Below are 26,863 nucleotides of genomic sequence, written 5' to 3'. Positions count from 1 at the left end.
TACTGTTATGTTCATAAGCTCCAGTTTGGATCAGAATCACTTGCTGTATAAACACAAAAGTAGAATCCCTCCTCAAGTGAGATTACAAATCTGGGATAAGTGATCTATAAAGAATATGCTCACTGCAAAAACCAGTAGCATAAACCTGACCACCAGCAATGGCAGAACTAGGTTCCTGATACTTCTCTCAAGTCATATTTGGCTTAACTTGTAAAACACTGTGGCAGAACTAGCTCTAACATGGATTTCTGTTAGATTAAGCATTATGAGTATGAGCTGTATCCTATTAGCAGTGTTTGTGCACAGCTCTTGTTCCTCTTGATTTCAACAGAAATTTTGAAAGCAACAAATTTTGAGAACAACATTGGGTTGTAACGTTGGCAAACAGGGTTATGGCAACTCTGATGTTTCACCAAGAGAAAGCATAGGAACTGGCCTGTAATTGAAGGAATTTGTTTCTGGCCTATTTCAAGGCTTCTTGGTGATCTTGGACAGTTCAACATGGCATGCTTTCATCCCACAAACTCTCACGTGCATTTCATTTGTGGGGGAAATCTCAAAGAAAGCACATGTCTAGGAAAAAAGGAAACCCAAGGTTTTGGTTATAACTACTTCTCTGTTTTCTTCCAATTTATTTTGAAATGAAATAAACTACTGGGCTAAATCATGAAACCATGACGATTGTACCACTTCATTGTTTTAGTAGTTTGTGTGTTTAAACTTGCTAGTCTTTGCATCTCTTCAGAATGGAAACAATGCAAGGCTCAGGTAATACCTCTAACTAAGAGTCGTGCTCTAGAAGTGATGCGTCTTTGCGAGATTTTAAAGCCTCTTTTTTAATATTCTGTCACCATGTTAAAGGCAAAGCTGAGGCAATTTCTCTGCTGCTGCTGAAATTCTTACCTGATGGATACTGTTAAATTGTTCCCATCAGAGCTCAATTAGCCCAAAACCTCTGAAACGGCTTCCAAACAACAAACGTGATTCTGTTGTAATGCGCTACATTGTTCTGTGTGACAAATATTTTGTTTTGTAATAAAACGGGAAACCAAAAGAATAGATTTCCTCTTTTTCTCATCCTTATCCTTCCACTGCTGCACTGTATCATGGATTTTCAGGTTGTGGAAACTGATGCTCAAGTTCTGGCAACATACAACTCTGCTCCAGTGACTTATGCTATGGACGAAAGAGGGGAGCTAGAAATAAAAGCTCCAAAAATTGCTTTAGTGCTATGCTAAAAAAAAGGGCTACTTGTCATGCAGTCATTTTCAGCTCATCCAATACAACCTCCAGACATAACAGAGGAGAAACGATCTCCTCTATTCATCTGCGTCTCATTTACAGTAAGCAATGACATGCATGCAACCCACAGTGTGTGCGCTACAGTAGGAAGTAGAAAGTGGCATTAAAATAGTTGTCGATAGCAATATATCCACCTGCTAGGAATTACTATTGTGTTTATTCTTTGTAAATTAACGTGTCCTCAAGCAACACTGATCTGCAATTTGCAGCCTGTGTATGAGAGATCTTCACACAATCTGGGAATTACGCTGTTACCAAGAGGAGCAAGGTGAGGTAGTGGTACGTAGCCCACATTCTCAAGGAACAGGGAAGTGTGCATCAGCGATGTCAGGAGGATGGCGCTCTCAGTGGGGCAGGTCTGCTGTAGCAACGGCCTGTTGGAAGAAGACTACCAACATTACTGATCATGTGCCCAGCCTCTCCCAGAGTTAGGTGTTTCCATCAGTGAAGGTTTGCCTCACTCATACAATGATGTATCCCCTTTCCCAGGTGGCTTTCTGTGCAGTGGTGCTCCACGTACGCTTTTTTCCATGATGGGAGAGTACACAAGACTGTGGAATACAATCAAGTTTTATCACAGCCTCTCATTTTTATCTGCTAAATTTGCTAAAACCAACCTATTTTTTCTGCAAACAAATGTGAAATTATTTCTTACAAGTTTCATTTTCCTAGCAAAACACAGATTTCAAAGATTGGTTTTTTTTTTTTAATCGTCATTGCATTGTTCTTCGGAGGTAAACAAACTATGTATGACACTGTAAAATAAAAACTGATTTGTGGATTTGCATATGAAGAACAGAAACAGATAACTGTTGACTGAAGTATTTTAAGTACTGTAACCTAGCTTATAAAGTCAATGGGCTTAAGCATTAGAGAGAAGGGGTACTGTGAAACAAAACCATACCATCTGCTCTAGGAAAGGAGTAAAGAATCAAACCACCTTTCCACAGGCAGATTAAATAGAAGCCTGTGTCTTGGAGCCAGTTCTGTTATAGAGGTGTGCTGATGATTAGATATTCTCAGACAGACCATAAACCTGCTATTAGCACTTAGGAAATTATCCCTATTTTATTTCTCAATATTTAGAATGCGTATGGGGCTCATGATGAGTGCATTACTGTTAACCTATTCTGTCTAAACAAAATATCATGGTATTTGTTTTTAAAAATATATTCTGAAGAAGGTATTTATTCCCGATCTTTACTGTTCATACACTGCATATTTTCAAGTTTTTCTTTACATCCTCTGAAAGCTGAAAACTACTTCATGACAATTCTCCCATCACTATCCAACTTCAATGATTTTAAGATAAATATCTAATATCATGAGCTCTGTCGGCAATAAAACCGTAGAAGCCAGCAGCGGAGTTGCTCACACCAACAGCTGGTGTAACCACAGTTCTCCTCACATTTCTACACAACAGCGTGAAGCAAAGGCCTCAGGTCTGTGTGCTTCCCTACGCTACCCACAAAACACACATTGAGCCTGTTCTGGAAAACGTCAGAGTCTTATTTCAAAACTGGCCACAACTATCAACCTCATCGTTGTTGACCAGTCACCGCCATGGTCCGGTACCAGCAGAGGAAGGAAACGGGCTCACAGGTGATCTCTGTTAGAACTGTTGCATGAGGTGATACAAACATTGCAGATTAATTGTCATTGCGGGGTTTCTTGCGCAGGTGCCAACCCCTTGCATTAAAGACTGGACCAAGACCATCTGTCACATGATACTGGCCAAACAGCCATGAGTGATTACTTTCCACCACTTGTAATGGCTCCAGGGCTACACAGACCATGATGTAAATCCCAAGGGTGCTGTAGATCCCCATTGCCTCCTATGGAAGGCGATGGGTAAATCACACAACTGAAACCAAACTGTAGAGAACTTCTTTATCCACAGCATTCCCCAGGCCATAAATGGTGTGTTAGTGATCAGCCTAAGACAGCAAGAAGTGTGTGTCATGCCAAAATTTAATGCTGGGTTACTATATGGCTTTTGCTTTCCGTCCTTTAAGATACTCTTATCACCTCAAATGTAACTTGCCCTTTTGCCCTTTCTTTGATGCCTTCTTTGAAGTTTTTTCTATACGAAAGATACTGTATATTGCACATTCTACAATACTAATTTTTACGACAGGCATACGTTATCATATATAGGCTGTGTGGAGTTTATACCTTCTACCCACGGGTAGGGCTGCCCTGATATGGCACACAGGGAAAAGGTGAAAGCAAACAGTGGATATGGTTGTGTTTTACTGCCACGAGTGGGTACCGCTGTTTGTAGCTGTCCTATCAGCTCTGGGGCATTTATTGACCCATGATCCCTCCAAGGCACTTCCAGGTGGCCAAAGAGAACACATCTCCCCCACTCCCCCATCTCCAAAGCTAATTAGGCATCTTCCAGAATATTCAAAACTGCCCTATATGGATAAAGGCTGCCTGACAATTAAATATTGGAGACAACCACCCCAAACTACCAAATACAGACTTTGTTTAATATTTTGATTCGGTTCTACTCAAAAAACCAGATATATATTTACAATTAAGCCAATGTTTAGGTTGTTTTCATGCATCAAGGCTTTAATGGTGACTGAAGATGAAGTTAGGAAAAGTAGGCAAAAGCTGTAAACAAGAAGCAGGCTTGTTTGCATGATGATTCTAATACTTTAACAAGTTATTTGGAATATTCCCCCCCTTGGAAAAATATTTAATTTGCTGTAGTTTGTGAACATGATTTATCATATTCAAAGATTTAAAAAGTTTCAAAATAAAAGATAAATGTCTTTGTAAATTAAACAAAGAGAAAACCAGTATTACTTAATAGCTGTTTTACCCAGGCCTACTGAACATGATAATATTTCAAATAATCATGCTACGGCTTTTAAATTGTCTTTTCTGACATATAGAGTACTCTCAAGTATGAGTGAAGGCCTAGAAGCTTATTGTCTTGGAGAACTGGGCCCCAATTTCACAACCATGAGGTTTTTCCAGATTTACAGAGCTTAAAACCAAACCAGAGTAACTTGCAAACAATTAACAATTTAAGCCACGATTTGCATTTAATTTTTGGAGAGGCTACAGAAGATAAGAGTGAATCGCAAATATGAATGAAGTAAAGCCACCATATGAAGTAAAGTTGTCATTACAGGATTCACTGACTTTTGCCCTAACACTCTAAAAATGGGGAGGGAAGGGAGAAGGAATCAAAGCCTGAATCTCTCCCACTCAGAGTAGGGCAATGACAGCCCACCACCTGATCTTCATGCATTTTATTTGCAGTGACGACAGTGACTGCCAATCCTGCAGTTATAAATTTACAACAGGATTATTAATTGCTGTATTTCCTGATTAGCAACCTTAGTCATAAATACTTAATTGGAGAAATGATAGCTTAGCCACAAAGGCTTTCACTTGACATGTAGAATTTGCAGTCAGGTATTTTAATTAAAAAATACTACTGTGCTGGTGTATTAATTGTGTCTGAAAGCAATGCAGTTGCCCAACTCTGAAGAAGTGGGAATTTGTCAAAGAGTTAGAGACGTATGGGCTGTTGTGTAATTCTGAGTGTTAATCTCTGAGAAGTTTTGGGGATACAGACTCACAGTTCCTAGGATAATAAGATCAACATCCAAATGCACTAGTGATCTGGAAAGATATGAAGACAAAGATACAATGATTGTGAATTAGAAATGTCTCACAGCTGTCAGAAGGAAACCACTACATTTTAACAAACTTAAGACACAAACGGCGAGCACTCCAACCCTTCTTCCCAAGAGAATCATCTGAACAAGAATCATTCATTTACCTCATTGGAAACACCAGAAGAACTGTCTTGAACATAGTCCAAAAGCTTTTTAGGTGGCTGCATCATAAAAGCAGAAGTGTAGAGATGAAATGGAGTAGAATCAATGGCAGCAAGGAATGAAACATGTGGAGAAGGTGACACAGTTAGAAACTGAGTGTTGACAACGTCAGATACAAAGAGTGACACATATGGGTAGAATGGAAGGAAGAATGTGTTACAATATTTTTTAAATTATAAGCATCTTAATAAAATGTTAGTAACTTCAGGTGGTAAAATTTACAACAGGAATGGTTGAACCAATACTAGCAGTTTTTACTACTGATGAGACAGAAGAGTGTAAAGCATCACAGTTATGTTCTGCTGGGGAAATCTCGATATACTTTATCTTACGGGAGACACTATTCTCAGGTTATCATTATCAGTAAAATATTGTTGACATATTGTTCATCAGAAGAACGTATCTGGACTGTTTCTGCCCACCTAGAGGGAGGAATGACAAAATGCTTGAATGGCTAGATAAAAGGAGATAAAAGGTAATCAGTGAAAATGTGATACATTATAGACCACTGGACAACAAATTAAACCCAGATATATTTAACTTTTTTTTTTATTATTTTCAGGTGGTATTCAATGGGTAATTTTTTTAAATGTTATGATCAAAAAAATTAAAGTTTTAAAAGAATGTGTGTGGTTTGCTTTCTCTCCTGCTCCCACTGAAGTAGCTGGGAGTTCTGATTTTGGCTTACAGCTAGCTACAAAAAGGGACTAAGGTGCCTGGTTCCTAGAGTGCCCGCCAGGGCCCTGTGTCAAGTGCTCAGGCTCCTCCTGTAGCCCGGCATGTCAGTAATTAGCATGCCGAGGGGGGCTCCAGAGAATTGCTAGCTAACAGGGAAAGATAAGAATGGGAATGTTTTAAATCCTGATACTCTCACGCTCAAATGCCGTCTCTCTTTGGGATTTCCTGCCTGTGGGCAGGTGCTTTTGGTTTTTGTCCTCAAGCTGCCCAGGATCCTGGGGAGCTGTGGGAATACTTAACCAGACTGAGGGAATGCTTGGGTTTACTTCCTTCCTTTTTCTGAGGGGATTTGAACTCGCATCTTCCACCTGTCTGGAAAGTACTCTAACCACCGTGTTAGACATTCTTCCGGGATGAAGACATTTGTTATCTTTTTTCCTAAAGATGTTAGAGCGTACAGGAAAGAATTTGAGCTCCACGGAGCCAGAGAGGGTGTGTGCAAAAGCAAGAGCAGGTGTATCTCCAGCCTAGTCATTAAGGCACTGTGCAGGGAGGAAGTGAGACCTAGTTGTCAGTCTTGCTTCGAGGACAACATTACTGTTTTATCCTTGTATAAAAGCTATAAACAGCCTTTGGTGCCTACATCCAATTAAGCCGGTGGTATTTGGAGAAGAATTGTGAGTGCCTAGGCAACCAAAGGGGAAAAACTGCGTACATCTGACGTTTAGGTGTTTCAACCAAATGGAGCTTTTCAGGTTTGTAATTTTAAACATAAATGCTCGCAGTAGGACTAAGGTAGCATCTGTTATGCCTGAGTCCTTTTTCTGGACCTGGCTGTTTGTGAAAATCGGAGCAGAACTGAAGTCTGTTTGTTCAAGCAGGTGTCCAAGCTTGAAAACAGAGCAAACCTGTATCTCTGTGTTCAGGTACAAAATATGTATTCTGCATGTATGCATATAAGAGAGGAAAAAAAGGAAAAAATATCAGTACTTACTGCCGTCAGCAATTTGTATATGGCTGTGTGCATTTAAATGTAGACACATTCCTTCAATGATTTCCAATTTAGCATCCCTAATGCAAACTGACATGTTTTTCTGTTCTGAAAGATTGTTCAAAAATAATCCAGCCAAATGCAAAAGATTTAGGGAGACTAGTAAACATCCCTGCATAACATGCGATTTGTCTTGTTCTTAAATATTTACACACTACTACTTGTCTAATATGTAGTCTGTATTAAGGCTATTAAAGCCATTACTCTGGCAAGTTAAGGGTCCACTTGAAAAATAATAGTTATATGCATGAGATGACTTTATTGACCTTTCTCAAAAAAACCCGTATTAACTTTACTGGCATATGTTTGCTGAATTTGGTAATTTGTAAATTCCTCATTATAAAAATATTGTTCCTAATGTTTAAATATTAATATTCTGTCCTCACTTACCGGACGTCCAAACTCCAGTTCTGAAAAGAATTTATACCAGGGTTCGTTTTCTAAATCTATGTCATCTGGGTTTATGCGATCAGTCTGGAGCAGTTGTGAAGTAAAAGGGAAGGAAAAGGCACACACTGAGCAAAGTGCTAGAAATGCCATGTCACTTTAACAACAAACACACACAAACACAAAACAAATATGGGGAAAGGAATGGAATAAAATCAAAGAATGAAGATGGTATCTAAGACAGATAGAGAATATTCTTGTTCAAGAGCTGTCATTGGCTGGTAGCTTTAATACTTTTCTTTTTGTTGCTGTTCTTCCAATGACTGGAAGAACATTTTAAAATTACTCTTTTAAAGCTAAGAGGGCTCTTTGACCACTTCTGTAAACATCACGGCATTACTTAAGTACATTTAGTGCTACTAAAGATTTCTTGTTAAGAAGATGGTTTAAATGACCGACATCTTCAGCATAGGCAAGAAATTGCCCATCTGATCAGCAATAAAGACATAATTTTATCAGTATTGCTTTTGGTCATTCCTTGTCTTCTCACAAAGCATTGTTAATTCTGGATCTTGCTGTCTTGAAGCAAGTGCTGAGCAGAGATTATCAATATGCATCATGCAGGCGTGACTATATTAAAAAGCCACTTCAGCATATAAAATGGAACTGGTATATTTTAAATCCTATGGTGAAAAATAGGGAACAAAAAATTATACATTCCATAATATTCGTTTTAGCAGTATTTTATAATGCTTTATCTCCCACAGCCTTGTTGACATAATGAAGCTTTTTTTTCCACAGTGAAATACATTGTTTTCATCTGAAAATTCTCACAGCAAAGGGATAAAGTAGCAATTGAAGATAGCATTAAGAAAATTTTTCAATGAACAGAAGAATAATTGACAGATTTATTCAAGTAGCATGAAAACATGACAGTGCAAAACAGTAGAGCTCCCAATGGGATATCTAATCAACTGTAAACTTGGCTGCATTAATTATTTTCTAAATAGCTCCAGTTCCTTTGTAGGATCTGATGTAAGCTGTCATGCAGCACAGAATTATAGTGAACTGTTGGCTTAAGGATCTCTGAAACAGAGAAAGCCTCTTGTTAAAAATATTTCTGAATTCAAAATTTAGTCCTCCACAACTGTAATTATCAGAACTTAGACACTAATTACGGTGTGACCTAGAAAGCAGAAGACAGAGTCCTGCATAAAGAATGATACTGGTGATTAGGTATGTAACACTTTTTCCTCCCGAGTCAAGCTGTCACCAACACCCCAGAGCAATCACACACAGCTATTTCTGTTTTCTGCAAGAGATAACACCGTGCTCTTGACCATTTCAGGTAATTAAACTTCTTACGGCACTTTTCTTGCTGCCTTTGATGTTACTGGAACGGACTGCCAATTTTGCTCTATTGAAAGGTCAACAGCCCTTTTGAACTACCTTGGTGCTCACATACCTATGAGCTGTTCATGCAATATCTGGACACCAACTGTTGTTTTACAGATTTATCTTCACAATGTCCCTTTCAAGTAAAGGAAGTATTATTCCTGCGAACAGAGTGGGAAGTGAATGCCAGTGATGAACAACTTGCTGTGCTCCATAGCAGGCTTAGGAAGTGAAGCTGCTCTGGAGTTTTGCCCTTACATTTCCACCATCCACAGCCATAATTCAGCACTACTAATGACAACTGTTTCAATTCAACTATACATACTAAGTCTTTAGTAGAAAAACACCACTGAAATTAGTTTCATGAACTGACCAGTAAAGATTTTGACCTTAATAGAGACTATAACTGATTTAAGAAAAAAGACGTGATTCTCTTCTACAGAGAGATGAAGGCATGAGGGCAAAAAATGACAGATTCACAATGCAGAAGATGATAACTTCATTATATATCAACTTGATTCCCATTACAGAGAATGCTTGGCATATTCAGTGTTTTTTGCTTACCTTAAAAAAAAAAAATCCACAATTTAGATCTGGATTATCTGAGAAGACAGTAATAAACAATTTCTTTTTCATCATTTCCCCAAACTAAGTTTCGGTATGTTGAAATATTTATAGCATGTTTTCATCTTTATATTATACCAATGAATTAATTGTCACAGACAGCAATGCTAATATCAACAATCGGGTGCATCTACATAAAATACATAAATCAATCCCTTGAAATGCATATGGTGTGGAAATTGTGGAGCTGTTGGCACTACAAATCCAGGCCTACTGACATTACTTGCTTGGGTAGCCAGTGCCACCCTTGTGGGCCTCCAAGTCGCCTGAATAGCAGCAGCCTCTCACCTACACATTGGTGGACTGGTGTCCCTTCTTGCAGGGAGGGAGCCAGAACACACCGTCAGACAAGCTGGGCTTCCACCCAGCTAGCCAAGGAGAGAAAAAATGAGAATGGGAGCTGGCTCCCCTTTTATCTTCAAATACCCTTACAATTAGTTGAAAGCTTAAAACCCCCCACATTTCTTCTTGTAAAGAAAAAGCTAGAAATAGTGTATTTTATGTAGTTTCTAAGTTTTTGAGTTCTCCTCATGTAGTAGTGTGCAAATAAAATGAGAGCATGAAAGTGTGTAAAGCTAATTCCATGCACACAAGTCCTACTTTTATTTACAGCTTGAACCACAGAGGGCAGCAAACAAAAAGAAACTGAGCACTAAGGTCTGCAAGTTCACTGCTGCCTGGCAGTTCTAGTGAGGACTCTGCATTCCCTGTGCTACCAAGATCAATACATGGGCAATTGATTTCGCTTGGCTTTCAGATTCAATTTTGCTGATGGACCTTTTTATATTATCTCCCTTTCTAGGAGACTTAAAATGAACAAATAATTTTGACTTAAAAAACTGAACTTGGCTTGGTCTTACAAAGTATCTCCCAAACTGCTTGAATAGAAGGTAAAAGCAAACCTACATCAATAAAGGGAATGCTGATATTTCAAACCTCATCTGCCCTGTTTATTATCATATAAGGTTGCTGTAAATATATATATTTTTTTTCCAGATTATTTTGCCATCAAAACTGCAATCCTGTAGACATGGAAATGATTTAATTTCAGCAAAAATTTTTAAGATTTAGAGTGCTGGAGAAAATCCCTTTGACTTTTTTGGTTTTGGCAAAACTAATAAAGTAAGAATTTCTAGTTCAGATGCTATAAATGTCCATCTTTTACAATATTAACGAACTATATTTATTTTCATATTCCATATTTTGATTAATATTTTCTTTCAGTATCAGAACAATTTTTCAGACATCAAAAATCAGATTTTTTAAGATTATCAAGATGAAAGACTTAACTCACGCAATACTGACACAGTTGAGAATTTGGAGTTTTCATCTGACTTTGGAACTAATGCTTTGTTTTCAGATGTCAGCTTTTCCTAGACACACAGAAAAACATTTTGACCTACTCTGATGATCATCCTTTAACAAGTCATGAGTTTTGCTTTCCCTATCCCATTCAATGAAAACAAGGAAAGCAAATGCTTTAGTGAAACCAAATCTTTTTCTTTTTGTAATGTGGTCCAAAGGAAGTGTCTAAATACATAAAGCTAAACATCATCTTTATCAACAGCAGAAATTATAGACTGATAAAACTGTGATAGCTCACTTCAACTATTTTTATATCAGTTGATAACGTTACACTAGTGTTAGCACAACTTTCACCTCTTGTGTTCTACATTAATTCCCTTTTTCCCATCTTTTACAGCTTTGAATCATACATAAATAAAAAATCTCTCCATTCTGTCCATGAATATTATTTCCTCAGCTTTTAAAATTTCTTCTACACAGAGGTTTCCTTGTATTTACATCAGCTAAGTCTAAACTTCTAGTCTAAGCCTCAGATGATAAAGTGTGATCTTGCCCTTGACTGATGCTGCTAAGTACAACGTGACTAAGGCTTTTCTGCAAGAAAATATTTTAAGGACCAAACAAAGCTCAAAATCCAACCTCTTGATTGAGAACATCAAAAATAAAATGCATAAGCAAGTTAAAAAAAAGGCTTCAGGAACAGTAAGCAAAGCTCACTTTTTTGTGATTTCATTAGTTCGCTAAAATTGAAAAATTGTATCTGTGATCATATTCATCAGCACTGCAATTCCTATATGAATTATTTTTTTCACATTACATTAGTAGAAAATGTAATTTATTAGAAAAGTGAGGCCATTCTTGAAACATCACTGTAATTTTCTTATTTTTAACTCGAATTTGCTGTTATTCTTTGGCATTGGGAAGGCCGGTAAATGACCTCAGTGTGTATAACGCAGCCATAGCAATCAAAAAAGTGCTCAGAACAAATGCCATCACCTTTTAAATAAAATTATTTGTTAAGTTCAGCTTCACAATAAATACTAAATCCCATTCAATTATATTGATTGATTAGCAGTTCATATAGAAACGCCAGTTTCCTCTTTGAAAAATGCATCAGTTCTGCAAGAACTTAATTTCACAGAAACACAGCTTAGTAGTTTCTAGCTCACAAAAATTATATTCCTGCAAAGACCACAAAAACACAAGGGAAAGGTGCTTAGTACAGGTGTTGCACACATACTACATATTCTGGAATTCAATTATTTGCTTAATTTATTTTAAATTTGTAAAATAAATTCTGTGAACAAGCATGTAACACAGAAGCAAATAATAATCCGGTATTGATTACATAAACCCCTTCTTTAAAACTGGACTCCCTCAACCATTCCAACCTCAAAGTAAAAGCCCAAGAAAAGAAAATATTGCCATTGATGCATAACAGTTTTCCTAAAATAAGAAAGTATTGCGATAGCACAAAGGTAAATTAGAAAGGCTGGGTGAATGTCTCTTACAGCAAATGAAAACTTCTGTTAACGGTCATTTTGCATGCACTAAGTGTAGCTTTATCAGACATGCTTGTGAAAAATTCCACAATTGCAATCATTATTCAGAAAGCGGGAATAAAGACTTCTAATTACACGTTAATGTACACTCAGTAATCACAGAGTAATTGAGGCTGGAAAGGACCTCCAGAGGTCATCTAGTCCAACCTCCTGCTAAAAGCAGGTCTAATCAGATCAGGTTGCTCAGGGCTGTGTCCAGGTGAGTCCTGAACACCTCCAGAAATGGAGATTCCACAGCCTCTCTGGGCAACCTTGACCACTATTTGACCAAAATCTCCTTAAGTGTACAATTAGGCACATCCTGAAATTGCAAATAGTTTATTTTTATGCATTAATTAATCAGATATCATATGTGCTGTTAATACTACTGAAAATGAGCGCTGGAGATGCCTGCCAATTAGAAAAAGCAGCTTCCATTAATTCATAGTTCTGCTCATCATCCATTAGGTTTGCACAGTGGTGGTTTGATTTCTTGGAAATACCAAAAGATCTAAGTTTAGCAAATAAGCCAAACTCACATTTTCAACACAACCATCAGGAAAGAGCAAAGACAAATTGCTGCAAAATCATATTTGAAAAAGGACCTTCAATAGTCATCTAAGTAGTTATAATCAGTAGTAAATAATAAAAAGATGACCTCTCACCAAAGCTCTTTACTGTACTACCCATTTCACTTATGTGTCTTACCGGTCTTTCATGTTCAAGGATTGATGACTTTCCCGGCTCATATTCAAAAATACTTCTTGGTTCAGAACGGAACTTGCGGGTATCTACCTTTCTGTCAGGGGGATCCCAGTCATTTCTAAATAACAAATACGAGCAATTGAGTTAATTTACTGTCATCGCCATCTGCTTTACAGCTCCGTGCAAGAGAAACGTGCAAAACCAAATGAATTTCAGCGTGGCTTCTCTTTCCAGATTTCAGTTGTGAAATGTCTGGCCTAGCATCCCAATGCTTTAACCACTGTATCATCTTAACCTGTTTACAGCAGGTATAGTCAGTACAGCAGGAAAACTACTAGAGATGTCCAGCCTATGTGATCACTCATACTTTTGTTATAACCGGTAGACCAGTTTAAAAACTTCCCTGATGTACTCCTGTCAAAATACCATGACATGCCTTCTCAAACCGCAAATCCACTATACTTGTTTTATGCACTATACTAATATAGGCAAGTGGTAGATATTTTTGCCATCACACAATATGATATTAAGTCCATATTGAAAATGTTACAAAATTTTCTGAGTCAAAAAATGAGGAATTATTTTAAAAGACAGTGAGAAAATCTAATAGATGATCTTTGTCCTGATCTGTAGTAGAACTGCTCTTGAATATCCTTGTAAGCAGTATACTGTTTCCTCGGAAATTTGAATAGATAAACAAGAACAAGAATTTGGCAGTTGACTTGGGAACAGAAATTTATCCATTTTCTCTATAATTATAAAGCTGCTTTCAATTTAATAGTGCTATGCAAAGAATAAAAAGTAACTCCTACTACTATATTTTTATGGTCATTTACCACATTATATTAATAGCTACCTATACATTTTTGGGGGATAGTTAGCTAGTTACTATCACAGTGAGAGCTACCTTTTCATGGCAGTTTTTGTAGTCACCGCCTACACGACGGTTGGACTCGATGATCTTAGAGGTCTTTTCCAACCTTAATGATTCTGTGATTCTATGATTCTACATTGCATTTGGAAAACTGTAGCTCACACATCTTTTTATTTATCTCTGTGTAAAATGACCTGTGAGTAACTCAAAGAATGGGGGAAAGGAAAGGGGAAATCCTATCAGCTATTGTCTGTATTTACAATAAGAAAGAGCATACACTGATTAAATTCGATCAGTTCTATCAGCCTTTCTGATGTGAGTTGGTTTGATGTGACCTGACATAATAAGGCACGTGTCACGTGCCTTAAAAAAATCTATGGGGTAGCTTTTGTTTACAGTATGTTTGTGAGTGCAATTTCTGGGACACAGACACCTCTATTTATAAAATGCCCTACATTTCAAGGGAAGTAGTTCTACATGGCTCTATCGTTTATTTTCACTGAGGAAAAAATTAGTTCAGAGCAGAAAAGGTATTTTTTGAGAATGAACAGGAAAATGGAAATGTTCTGATCAAGTTGCATTATACTGCAAGTCACTGAAGAAAAAAGGATGCTACTGAAATTCTGAGTCACACTCAGTTCACTTCATTTACAGCGTTTAGCCTATAATCCCTTCTGGACTATATTTTTGAGCCCAACTGTTAATGCAAACCATATCTTGCCTCCCAGCTATGAAACGGTGAAACATGTGGACCTAAGCCTCTTATGTGAGATTTTAAATACTCAGGCTTTATAGGCAATTAAAAAAAGAATCTCCCAATGACAGGAAAAGATTGATGAGCTATAGCTGTCAGCAGCAGGCAAAGCATAACTAACATGTTTGGCATCCCCTGGCCTAGAGAATGCAGATTTCCACTGCCTGTCCTATCATGCAGAAGATTAAAAGGAGAGGCTAAACATCCAAATTCAGTGCTGAAGCAGTTATTTTCAAGCTTGACAAAAGGAACTGCAACAGGCCTCAGTTTCTGTGACCAAGGCATTTGGCCTAGCACAGGATGATGACTCACATAACTTCAGAGATCAAAGCTAAGAAGATCCACGTTTTGGTGCCTTGCTAAGAAAATCTACACTTCTGTATGACTTGCCTACAAAATTCAAACCTCATGGCCTTTGGGAGGTAGGCCAACTCCAACCCCTAGCATTTCCTCTTGACAACCTGCCCTCAGCAACAGGAGTAGCCAAAATGAGTAACCATCGAGCAATCTCATTTTCCTCTGCAATATGTGTATCTGCCGGATTACCTTTTGGATTGCCACTATAAATTTCAAAAAGCCATAGTCATAGTCAACTTCAAACACTTAGTATGGTCTTTTCTCATAATATTTTATTCAATCTGCAAATTATTTGAAACTGTTTAAGATAATTAAATTTCTATATATAAAAATGTTTACAATGTCCAAGCTGACAAAAATGGGCAAATTCTGTTTTGTTGCTTAAGTGTAACCAAGAGAGGAGGGCTTGTAGCCACAAATGGAACAAAAAATGACCCTTTTCATATATAAAATATATACATACACACACATATAAATGTATAATAACATAATATTATATTAACATGTAGTATTCATGAATGTAAACACTAAAGAAAAAGCTTTTTGCTTGAACTAGTAGCTACAGATATGCTGAAGAGTCTATAGTTTGTGTGCAGGGCACTTTGCATGGTTTTATCAGAAGGATAAGCATTTCTTTCCCGAGTTATTAAGTATTAACCTTGTCCAGACAGGACTCTAACCACTGGGATCTGGTTTTGTGCAGCAAGTTTGAAGCTGGAAAACCATGAGAAATCTGAAATGCCCCTTTAATCTGTAAACACCTTCTTGGTCTACCAAAATAGAGATGGAGATTGAAAAAATGGGGAAATAAAGCACTTCTGAGCTCTGGGGAAACGTGGGTTGACTGCTACACTCTTACAGTTTTGCTCTTCCTTGAATTTCAATTTACAACATCTTTTAGATCCTTTCTCTTTGCTATTGGATACCATAAATAGCCTTTCCTACTCAGAGACTAACTATTCAAGACAGCTGCTAGAGCACAGATTGTTCTGAAACACAATAAGCAGGACGATCCCACTAATGAGAACGAAAATCTTAAATGCTCATGGTGGTATCACTTGTAAGAATAAGCACTTCTTTAGCATGTTGAAGAAATGGCAGCACCACGCGTGATGCCCACACTACTGATGAAGATTACCCCTCATCACCTGACCGTCCCTTGAATAAAGCCCTTGAAGTCATATTATTCTATAGCTGCTATTTTAACCTTTGTGATATCCTGTAATTGGATTACTGTACATACCAAGAAGACTTTTTGAAAACATGCTAACTTACTTTTCTGGTGTAGGCCTTTCCCTCAGGCGATGTGGTGGCACTGGAGGTGGCACATGTGGAGGTGGTAGAGGGGATGAGACCTTAAAGGCATCGGAGCTACCTTCAGAAGCGCTTTTAGACAATGGTCTGTATGTCTGCGTCTTTGCAGCTGGGTGCGCCTGAGCAGAGAAGGATGGGCTGTAGCTACCTAACATAAAACAAAACCAGAAATAGTCACAGCATGAGGATGAGTTTTAATAAAACACAACACAGAATGCTACAAGAGCCCACAGTTACTCAATAAAGCTGCGAGGTTACGAAAATGTGTAAATGCATTTTTAAAAGTACGTTGCTGCATACTAGGTAGCTCATTAGAATACTTTTTATATATTTCTATATAGAACTACAAACACACAGATAAAGTGCAGTATAGTTAAAATAAATTAATGATTAATTTGAGGAGGGGAGAAGTTAATGGCTGTATATATCCATCAGAGCTGTTAAGGACAACCTGTAATTAATCCCCAGGCTCATCCTGCCTCTCAGTTGTTCTGTGTTCAGAAGGAAGAGAAGAGGCTGGAAATGCACTTTTTTTCATTTTTGTAATAATTACTGTTAGTCTGGGACAACTAGGCAATAGTGTATCTTGAAGAGGATCACAAGAGTCCAAACAGATCTCAAACAACTGACCCACAACAAATACTCTCACCAGTACAGAAAAAGGAAGTATGAGAGCATGTCAATGCAACAAACACTGAAATGGAAGAGTTTTGAATGGCATTTTTGCACAAGGCTCTATGGGTTTTTTGCACATATAGTCTATTCACCCTTTCATTTTTGTTTTGTAAAAATTTTGCCACATGGTTATAAGCTTCTGAAAGACACAACAATTATATATCTTAGATGAATATGTTTGTCTTGCAGCTAAGTAACGGCAACACCAGTGTCTATAGCAAAAATGAACAAGATCATAAAACAGAATCATCTTTATTAGGCACTCTTACTGCATATTTTAAAAGGTGTTTTCAGTACAACCTTTCTGTCTTCCCATGTCAGTAATTAGCATTTGTACTTTCACACAGTAGTTCCCTTTTCATATTGATAAGGAAAGGCTGCTCACAATCACTAGTGAAAATAAATGCAATGTAATCAAGAAACTACAGTATTACAGTGTATCCCATCTGCAGTAAGAGGCCCACAGCTGCAATTCATTTCTGTGGTAAGAATGAAACCAAAATTAAACTTTGTTTCATTTGGGAAAAAAGGCATGAAAAAACACCAACTGGGATCAAACAAGACAATAAAAAGTGTTTATATAAGCATTATAAAAGCAAGCATGAACAGTTAACTACCCCTGTTACTTGCTGACATTAATAAAAGACTCATTTTGAAGTGAGGGAATAATTCCTACCAGTACCGTATGCATATGCAGTATTATACAAGTCTGTGTCGTCATCTACAAAAAGAAATATACATGTTACAGTAGTGCAATACGTGCCAGTTTATCACAGCAATGCAGCTTTATTTTTGCAAATACAAACAGAAGATTGGTAGGCAATCAAGCACTGTATTTCTTTTCCTCCTCTCATAGGCGTTTTCTGAAGACTCTCTCTTCCCATTATACTTACCATAGGCTACTTTTACCATCTTATTGGTAAAATGGTATCTTCTGGTCATATCACCCATATTGTGTACTTACTGGTTAGCACCGAATTGCAAATTATAGCTTTTTGTCTGTTCTTCTCCCTTCCCCAAGCTCAATTTCTTCCTTTTGTCAGCTCTCCTCTACTAGAGACTATTAAGTTGCTGTTCCTATCACAAAAAGCAACCTCAAATATCTGCTATGTGACTAGTGTGCAAAATAGACCTCGTAAGCCAAAATTTTCCTGCTTACATTTTTTATTCTCCCACTAACATTCTGTGTGACCATACTGAATGCAAGCTCTACCTCAGATGAATAAAGTCTCCTTCTTGCCAGAGGTGTAATGAGCATAATTGTCATTTATAAAGTTTCTTGACATCCTTGGTGGCGACCATGATAAAGGACGTTAACTCTAAAGCTAGTAATGTCACCAAAGCTCCATGTCAGCAGAACCAAATAAAACATTCTATGAAAAAGATGCAATTCAGACAGAAAATGTATCCTCAAAACAGCCTGTTTACTAGCCCATGCTGTTCTAACACATGAGCTCTCCGTAAGAAACCTGGTATGGTAGGAGATTTACAGTGGCCAACTTCTCATCCCTCAAACTGGAGATGAGGATCACTTCACTGAGCTCCCCAGTGACATGGAATCATACTGATTGCATACCTATCCTAATCACTTCAATTTTTATTTAGTTTTAGTAATAAAATAAACCTATTAGAAATTTTCAGTCTTTAGCAGAGGAAAATAGCGCTCGCTACAGTAAAATCTATCATCGAATTTACCCGTTTGATTTGATTCATTATCTGACACTCGGTGAACGCTTGTATTTTCACATGGCAGACAATCAAAATGCAGAAAAGTGCATTTTTTAATACGACTGAGAACCACCCAGCCAAGACAAAAGCATACTTACCAGGCTTATGAACCATATGGATTTGCTTGAACATTGTCTTGTACCAATCCTTCGGCCTGTCAACTGTCTAAATAAAATACAGTTTTTAACAATTAACAAAAAAAAAAAAATGTGTACAGATCTGATCAGACATTTAATGTTATTCTGGACACAAAGTCTATTATGTTTTGTACCCTATTTAATATAATCATTTTCATACCATCTATTTCAAATGGTGTATTTTTGCTTTTCATCTAGGAATTCCTGTAACAAGTTCTGGAAGACACTGAAGACTGAGTCAATTTTGGACTCTGATCTTGGAGGGTACGATGGTTAGGAACATATGAATTACTGCCAGATCAAGAGTTTATCTTCTTAGTGGCCTATATTTGACAACGATGAATGCTAGTTACTTTACATGAAAATACAAACACCTCAGCAATTACAAGCGTGTAAGAAGAGCTTCTTTTGAACTCCCGGCAACTTCCAACTTAAAATATGTACAAAATGTAACTGTTAAATAATGCAAAAAAACTTTGGAATACTACAGAGAAAAGAATTAAGACAACACTATATTTAAGAGTTAATGTTTGGACTGTAAACAAACAGTATTTCCTTTTATCAGTTTTAAATTCCCTTTCCAGGCAACTTAATTTTAAGTTATTTTGAGAAAAGTGAACACAATAACCACTCATTAAATTAGACTTATCCTTACTTTTGTAGACTAAGCAATCCCAAAGTTCCCAAACTCTCCTCATATCAACATTTGCTCGTGCTTCTAATTATTTTTCTCTCTTACCCTTCTGCATTTTCTCTTTTGCTGAATTTTCTTTGAGATAGAATGATAGTATTTCAGAAAAGGAGATAATAGAAAGGCAAATGCGTTTTCAGTATTATTCTTCTTAGGTCCTAAAATTTTACTTGTTCCACAGTAGTCAGAAAAGCAAAGTTTTAATGCAGATGTATAAAATTATCTTCAAACCTCATGGTGCACAGGGAGAATTCAAAAGACTCCTCTTGATGTGCATTATCTTGCATTAGCTAATACTAAGTCTGCAATCACTCTGCCCACTCCTCTTTACCATGAAAAGTGAAAATCCACAAATTCTCTACAAAATAACCCACGGATCTGAGTGTGTTCACCTGGCTCCATGCCATCTTTAGTGAATCACACTTTTGCCCTAAATACTTGTTACAGTTACTGTACATAATTGATCTGTTTTGTTAACATGGTGAACTCTTACTATAAGGGACTAGGCAGAAAATGCTCCCATATTTTGAGGAATCAGTATGAGTTCTCATAAAATTGCTACTAAATGACATTTTAAAAAAAAATTGTTTAAAAGAAGAGCTGACAGTCAACTGAAGAACTCGGGGATCTGCTGAGGAAGAAAGAAATTTAAGCAGCAGGTTATGCTTTTTACCCAGACCTGCTTGCAAGATACATATGAAGGAGATACAGTTTTGTATCAAGATCAGGTCCCTACCAACATTCCTGACTTCTGCCAACGAGAAGATATTCAGAAGCAGATTTGGACCATTTTAACATTGTTTCCCTAAAGGTATTAAACACCTATACTAGCGGAACTCTGGTAAGAATAATTTAGCTGGATTTGAAACAAGTATGCTATTTGGTGCTCCAAGATCATGTATGTTCAAAAGTTTACAAGGACGTCCAGAAGGTCTGAAGGAATTCATGCTGATGGGTACAACCTCCGTGGTACTCCTCATTTCCCACAGCAATACAAACCTGCAATGGTCCCATGACGCCACAACCGCCTTTCTGATTGTATTGGGCCAAAAAGAGTCTTCCAACAGAGCTTGAATTGGTGATAGGTGAATAGATTGGAAACAGTGCATAAATATTACTGCTATGACCCTACTGTTTGTCAAGGGACAAAGGTGCATAGATATCTCTTTGCCGGGTCTTCCTTATCAGTCAGGTCCTCCACAAATCCACAGGAGGCTTCCACAGAGAGATCAGGTATGGAGAAGCTCCCATGTGACCAGAGAAGAAGGTCTCCCAACATCTTTCTGGACATTTGAACATTTTTCTCTCATCATCTCCCCCCGAAACCCCCACCCAGGGGTTTAAAGCCTCAGCCAATAATTTGGCTTTACATTATAAGCCAGATAGGACTAGTAAAGGAATAGAATAAATTCACTTACAAATACATTTTCTCAATTTATATTCAGTAATCCCACATACCAACATCTGTTTCAGGAAATAGCAGAATTCACAATGCACCAAGCCATTCAGATGCCATCCTGCTTTGCATACATTATAGTTGTTGCAATTAAATGTTGGAACACGGTATCAACATATGTGAATGAACAATCAGCCAGAGTGTGAAGAGGACATAAAAAGTACCTGCAGTTGGTACTTAGGAGAGTCCATAATCACTGCAGTATTCTAATAATCCATCAGGAAGTATGCAATTAAAGGAGGCATTTATCACCTTCTGTTGGGTTTTTTTTCTAGCTGAAATATTACATCACTAAGTATGGAAAAGAAATCTGGTGGGCCTTGATTTTTTTTTCATTCTTAGTAAATGGAGGCCTTTTCAGTCTACAGATTAATTTTGATGGACATGAAGCAATCATTTTGGATAGTCTAAAACAGTGCAGCCATACTGCTTTCCATGAATCTGTTTTTGCCTTTCCTAGGACCCTGTCGGTGGTAAACTCTGGTGGTGCCACTTGACTGAATGCTTTTCTGAGTGAACAGCATTTTACTCTCTCTTTTCCAAAGACTTCATTTTTACTGCCTTGGAATTTCACCATCTTTGGGGCAGGGCTTGGCACGGTGGCAGAACTTAACAATGATCTGGATTTTCAGGCTTCAGACTTGCACTTCCCAGAGCTGGCAGGAGCTAAAGTGGTGTGGAGGGAACATGCTAACATCGGATGGAGGTGCTGAGAGAAGGGAAAGCTTTATAGGAAACCTTCCCCTCTCAGCAGCTTTGGACAGAGAGGGTTTGCAGGAATAGAAAGAGAAGAGAACATCACTCCGCTTTCCTTGGCTAAACAGCTGTCACAAACCATGTTCTGGGAGTAAAGACAGATTTGGAGGAGATAACCACAGCTTGAAAAATCTCTTTACTCCTGAAAAGCACTCCAAATTTGGAATACAGATACTCCCAAGTTCTTATTTACAAGCTTACCATTGAGTAGCATAGTGTTTTGGAACACAGTGTGTATGTTACCTATCCCCCGTGAATCTGCATTTACTGCTTTTTTGATAGACTGTTGCCATTTTCTTAAAGATGGAAGAATAAAAAACGTTTAAACTTTGCACGCAACGATAAACTCAACTAATCTGAAAACTTCTTTCTCTCTCCAGATGGAGTGAGGCTGAACTTTCTGGGAGAAGATTCCGATTTGGATTGCTCACTGACCTTGGGGAAAGAGCAGGTGATAGAGCCCACCTTCTACTCTTCACGAGAAACGCAGTTATAGCACTTTTGCATGTTTCTGCATAGTACTGCACTTCTGAGAGGTGTCAAGGGGCAGCATATTTGAGTTTTTTGCTGACAACTATATCACCTTTGTTCTTACGCGACTGGGGTACACGGGGCTCAAGTATACTCGTGCACTTTTAAAATGTAATCTCAAATCAATATCTTGAAAACAATCTCCCTTCCAGCTAAGTCCTAAGAAAGCAGAATAAGGACACAAAGTGGCACACAAGACACACACCCACACACGCACATGCTAGCATAATCTTTTAACTCGTATTTCATTGCGAGAATCATTTCTATAATACTAAGTTTACAAGCTGTAAGATACTTTTAAATTGAAACATAACAAGATACAGAGCAAATCCAGCTGAAAAATGTCCTAATTCAAATTACATTATGTTTTTAGCGGAAAATCTGAGAGACCCAGCCCATACGATCTGAAAGTTAAATATAGGTTGGCAGATTGCCAACTCTATTAAGCACACTTGAGGGGGATTTCTGTTATAATCTTGTATAACTGATATGCACCCTATTAGATCAATCTGCTATTAAAAAAAAGAACACAAATAATTACTTTATCCTATATAAAGCATAGGGACATATTTACTTAAAAAAGGGGTAGGAAGCTACAGCATTGCTGCACAGAAATTCTTCATTTTTAAAAGATTTCGATCGTATTGCTTTTTATGTCAAAAAATAAAGCAAGAAATGCCAGAGTTTCCCCCCCATTCTTATCAAAATTGTCCCCATCTTACCACTTATTCTGATTTTTTCCTATTGCTTTTCTCCATCAGTTCCTGATTTTCCCCCTAATTTTTCAATCCATTGAAGCAGTTCTTGGCAATTACAACACAGCCCTGTATGTCAGTACTGGCGGAGAGCATACATCCAACAGCTGCTACATCCTTGCACCTCACAAAGACTTCACCTGCAAGGGCTCTGCCGCTTTCATCCTGGCTCCCACTCTTCTTACTCTTTCTCCGACTAGCACAGCACTTCTCCTCCGGCTGGGAGGGCCAGTACGCGCTTCCTTTACAGACCTAGTGCAGCTGCCACTGGGCTCTCTGGACCAGCCAGAAGAGGCTGCCCTGACAGCAGAGTGGAAAGAATGCTTCAGCACAGTGAAAACAAAACTCTTCAGTTCGACATCCTGGGACCACTCAAGCAGTGACTAGTGGCAGAGGATCAAAACCGGGCTAGTCACAATGAAAGGGCTTCCACGCTGTTCGTTTACGTGTCACACAAGGGCACAATGATTATATATTGCACTTCCACAAAAATACTAGTCACTTAGATTATTATCAGAACGAAACTATTCATTTCTACACTACCCTGATGACAGGAGAACCACCGTCCCTCAAAATGCAGAAGGGTGAGATTTTACATATATACACACACACATATGTATATATGTATACTTGCATGCACGCATATATATAGTATGTATAAACTTCATTTTAGAAATGACAGAACAAATGCAATTACTGCATATCTCCAGAAGGCAAGAACTGCAAGAGAAGCAAGAAAGAGACACAAAGTTTTGGCTACTTCTAATTAAAACTAGAAACATGAGGTTGCCCAATTATGCTCCCATCAGCATTCTCCTTTTCCGTCAACACACAATATTATATTCATGAGCTCGCTGATTACGCACACTGTATTCCACATTATATAAGACTAGAAGAATGTGAAAAACCCATTACCAACAATCAATTCATTGTATGAGTTCATACACAGATTCCCCAGAATTTCCTACCGTTCTAATTGCCGTGGGGATTCCAGATTCATCTACCGGGCCAATCCCTGCATAATGTGGAGCTTTAATGACTGTAATTTTTTTTTCTTCTTCTGAGGATCTACAGATTGGTATTGTACTGGTGGTGGTGGTGCTGCCAACAGTCTGAACATGCTGTGAGTATGTCTCTGTGGACTCTGCAAAGATAACATGACGGAATATTGTATAATGATACAATAATCATACTTGGCAGTTATAACACGCTTCCCCCTTTCAGTATGCTGTACAAAGAGTGACAAAAATCTTAACCACATACACATACAGCACTTAAAAAAAATCCTCTTAGCTGGGGCTTTGCCCTACTTAATGTTACATTAACAGAATTATAAACTTATTTAAGGACTAGACGGGCTATTCAACTCAGATCTTCTTAGATTAGAGGCACTTTTTCACAGCATCTTGCTCATAAACAAAAAGAAAAAACCCACAAACTCAGAAAAATCTATTGAGAAATAGTGGCAGCAGCCGCCTTCTTATAAATCAAACCCTTGCACCTTTCCTATCCATTCTTTGAAACTAGTGATATAATTTCGAAACTTCTCCCCCCCAAAATCTAGCAAAATGTAGAAAATTGCTATTCTGTAAGCACAGCAACAGATTCCAATCAGCCCTCCACAAAGACTTATGTGATATGTGTTTAGAAACATTGTTTTGATGCATGAATATTTTTAAAAAACACATTCTGATGTATAATTTTTGCCCCTTAAAGTTATGTTGGTATGTTTAAGTGCCTCTACATATAATCCATAAAAATGGACCTCAGTAACTTGGCACCCGTAGAGCAATCTGATGATCCACCTACAATACTTCAGTTGAACTCTGCAGGCTGTTATTGGTTTGTGGTGACTTGCAATATTCACAGCAGGATAAATGAATGTAGGGAGCAAAAATAAATATTCTAACACTACTGGTGAAGATTACAATTGCCTTTTGTGTGACATTAACATCTGTTGATTCTTCTGAAGCAAAATATTTGAATTGTAATATAAATCAGCAAAAGGAGCTCTGGTGACTAAAAGCTCTAATTTTAATTTGAATATTTCTGCTCACTCCTACTGCAGAGAGCTGGTTTTGGCATGGCTGTTTCAGCTGTTTACTCAAGTTTGAAATCCCGTAAATAATCCAGTGCTACACATATATGGCGAGGGGCAACTCTGCGTGGCAAACGTCTGAATATTTGGGCCTTTTTCCCAAAATGCATGATGTTAAATTTAGAAAACAATTTGGATTTGATCCTTCATTCTTCATAAGCCTCAAACTGAGGCCATCAGTGGGATTTTTACATGAGCAAGGAGAATTAAATCAGGCTGTTACTGTGGAACACAGAACTTCAGCATCATACAAGAGCAAAAGTCATGGGAGAACACTTTACTTATTTCAGGTATATCCAAAACAGAATTGATAGGCCTTTAGATCAGCAAACTGGAAGCAATCAAAGAATCTAGAATTCTGGGATGTGGAGAAACCCATATATACAGTTTTTGTACTTATCACTATGCTAGGGATAGCAGCATTTGTCTAAGCTGTAAGTCTCAGAGCAAGAACTGTCACCTAATTTCCCTGCATGCACAACAAAAAAGTAAACTCCAGGATCACATTCAAATTATTTTGCATCTATAGTCTTATCTGAATATGCAAAACACTGGTAGAAAAAGCAGCAAGCAAATGATTGTTCTGGCAAAACTGGATTATACTGGCAAAGCTCCTTTCTAAGGCTGATCATGTATTTTTAAAATAAAAATTAACAACGCCCTACAAAAAAATACATAAACAAATTACAGATTGACATGGCTTTAGGTGTTTAAAAGCCCAGAGCCCCACCCTTTGTTGGCAGTATTTCTAATGAAGATTACGAGAGTTGTGGGGAGAACCAATGTACAAAGTTGGCCCTTGGTTTCTTAAAGAAGGCAAAACCTGAAGGGGCTGCACAGGTTGAGGTTTTTTGATATATGCTCCTTCCTCGGTAAAGCTAGTAGAAAGGTGGCAAGAGGTCATTCTCACACACATAAGCAATAAAATTTAATAGTAACTCCAGTTCAGGATCACTACTGTATCTAGCAATAAATGCTATTATTTTTTTGCATTTACTTCCCAAGGTAGATGAATAGACAATACCTTCATTATGGATGTGAAGCACTCTGCAATTGTTTGCAATCTTTGCAACATGAACTGGAATATGTTGCGTAATGTATAAAGCAAACATTCTGTGTGAGGCTTACCCATCATCCTGCCATGCTGCATGATAACAATGTTGGAATTGAGCGAAGCTGGTGGAGGGTAAGCTGAAGAAGGGGAAAAAGGCCTTTGAAAGTGACTCACTGGGCTGGCAGCAGTGCCAGAGTTCCCATTCACTGTGATCTGAGCCTGAGAGAAACAAAACAATATCCCATTAAACGACACACAAAGCCCTCTGACTGCCATCCCAAACAACGAGTGATGCAAGACTCATCCAAGCAACAATTACCAGTTGTCAGGTACCTAGCCATAATGGCATCTGCATTCACTGAAACACAAAACTCATCACAAGGGGAGCAGAATGTGTTCCTTATATACCTTGCACCTCCCCCCCTTCTCTCCTTGTCTGTGAAGCATGCTGAAGTCATGGGAAGGTGACAGAAAGACCACGGTCAAGGCAACGAAGATGGCACAAAGGTCTGCAGAGGTCTGACAGCAATATAAAATGAAGATGGCAGCAGAAGTTCCTCTCGTTGTGTGACAAAGACTGCCTGCCACAGATCACTCACTCCAAGAGACATATTCCCTTAATGCACATGCTCAAGCCCTATTGATATTAATGGGAACTTCTGTGCAGACCGAAGGGAGAAGTCTCATTAAGACTAGCTAAAGAGAGTGAGCCAAGGCTTCTCTAAAAAATGCAAGCCAGCTGGAGTGACTATGGGATGCTGATATGTAATCTATCACAATAAAACTAAATAGCACCAATAAAAAAACCCACAACCACAAAACAACAGAAAAA

At 38.0% G+C, this 26,863-nt stretch overlaps 1 protein-coding gene across 27 annotated transcripts in view; it reads right to left on the bottom strand.

Annotated features, from left to right (window-relative positions):
- The window catches only part of SORBS2 (sorbin and SH3 domain containing 2), a 263,818-nt gene that overhangs the window by 33,938 nt on the left and 203,017 nt on the right, over positions 1-26,863 (bottom strand). For 25 of the 27 annotated variants that reach the window (XM_076336382.1, XM_076336381.1, XM_076336380.1 and 22 more), the window contains 6 exons: positions 26,106-26,250; positions 23,848-24,023; positions 18,652-18,718; positions 17,502-17,546; positions 16,112-16,298; positions 12,855-12,969 (listed from right to left, as the gene is read on the bottom strand). In XM_076336382.1, coding sequence (XP_076192497.1) covers positions 12,855-12,969; positions 16,112-16,298; positions 17,502-17,546; positions 18,652-18,718; positions 23,848-24,023; positions 26,106-26,250 — 735 coding nt within the window. The remainder of the gene's footprint in view (positions 1-12,854; positions 12,970-16,111; positions 16,299-17,501; positions 17,547-18,651; positions 18,719-23,847; positions 24,024-26,105; positions 26,251-26,863) is intronic. The other 2 variants (XM_076336390.1, XM_076336396.1) reach the window with 1 other exon arrangement.

This window comes from Aptenodytes patagonicus, chromosome 4 (genome assembly GCF_965638725.1).
Source record: "Aptenodytes patagonicus chromosome 4, bAptPat1.pri.cur, whole genome shotgun sequence".
Taxonomy (NCBI): domain Eukaryota; kingdom Metazoa; phylum Chordata; class Aves; order Sphenisciformes; family Spheniscidae; genus Aptenodytes; species Aptenodytes patagonicus.
The sequence above is the reverse complement of the archived record's forward strand: the minus strand, read 5'-3'. Positions and strand labels throughout refer to the sequence as shown.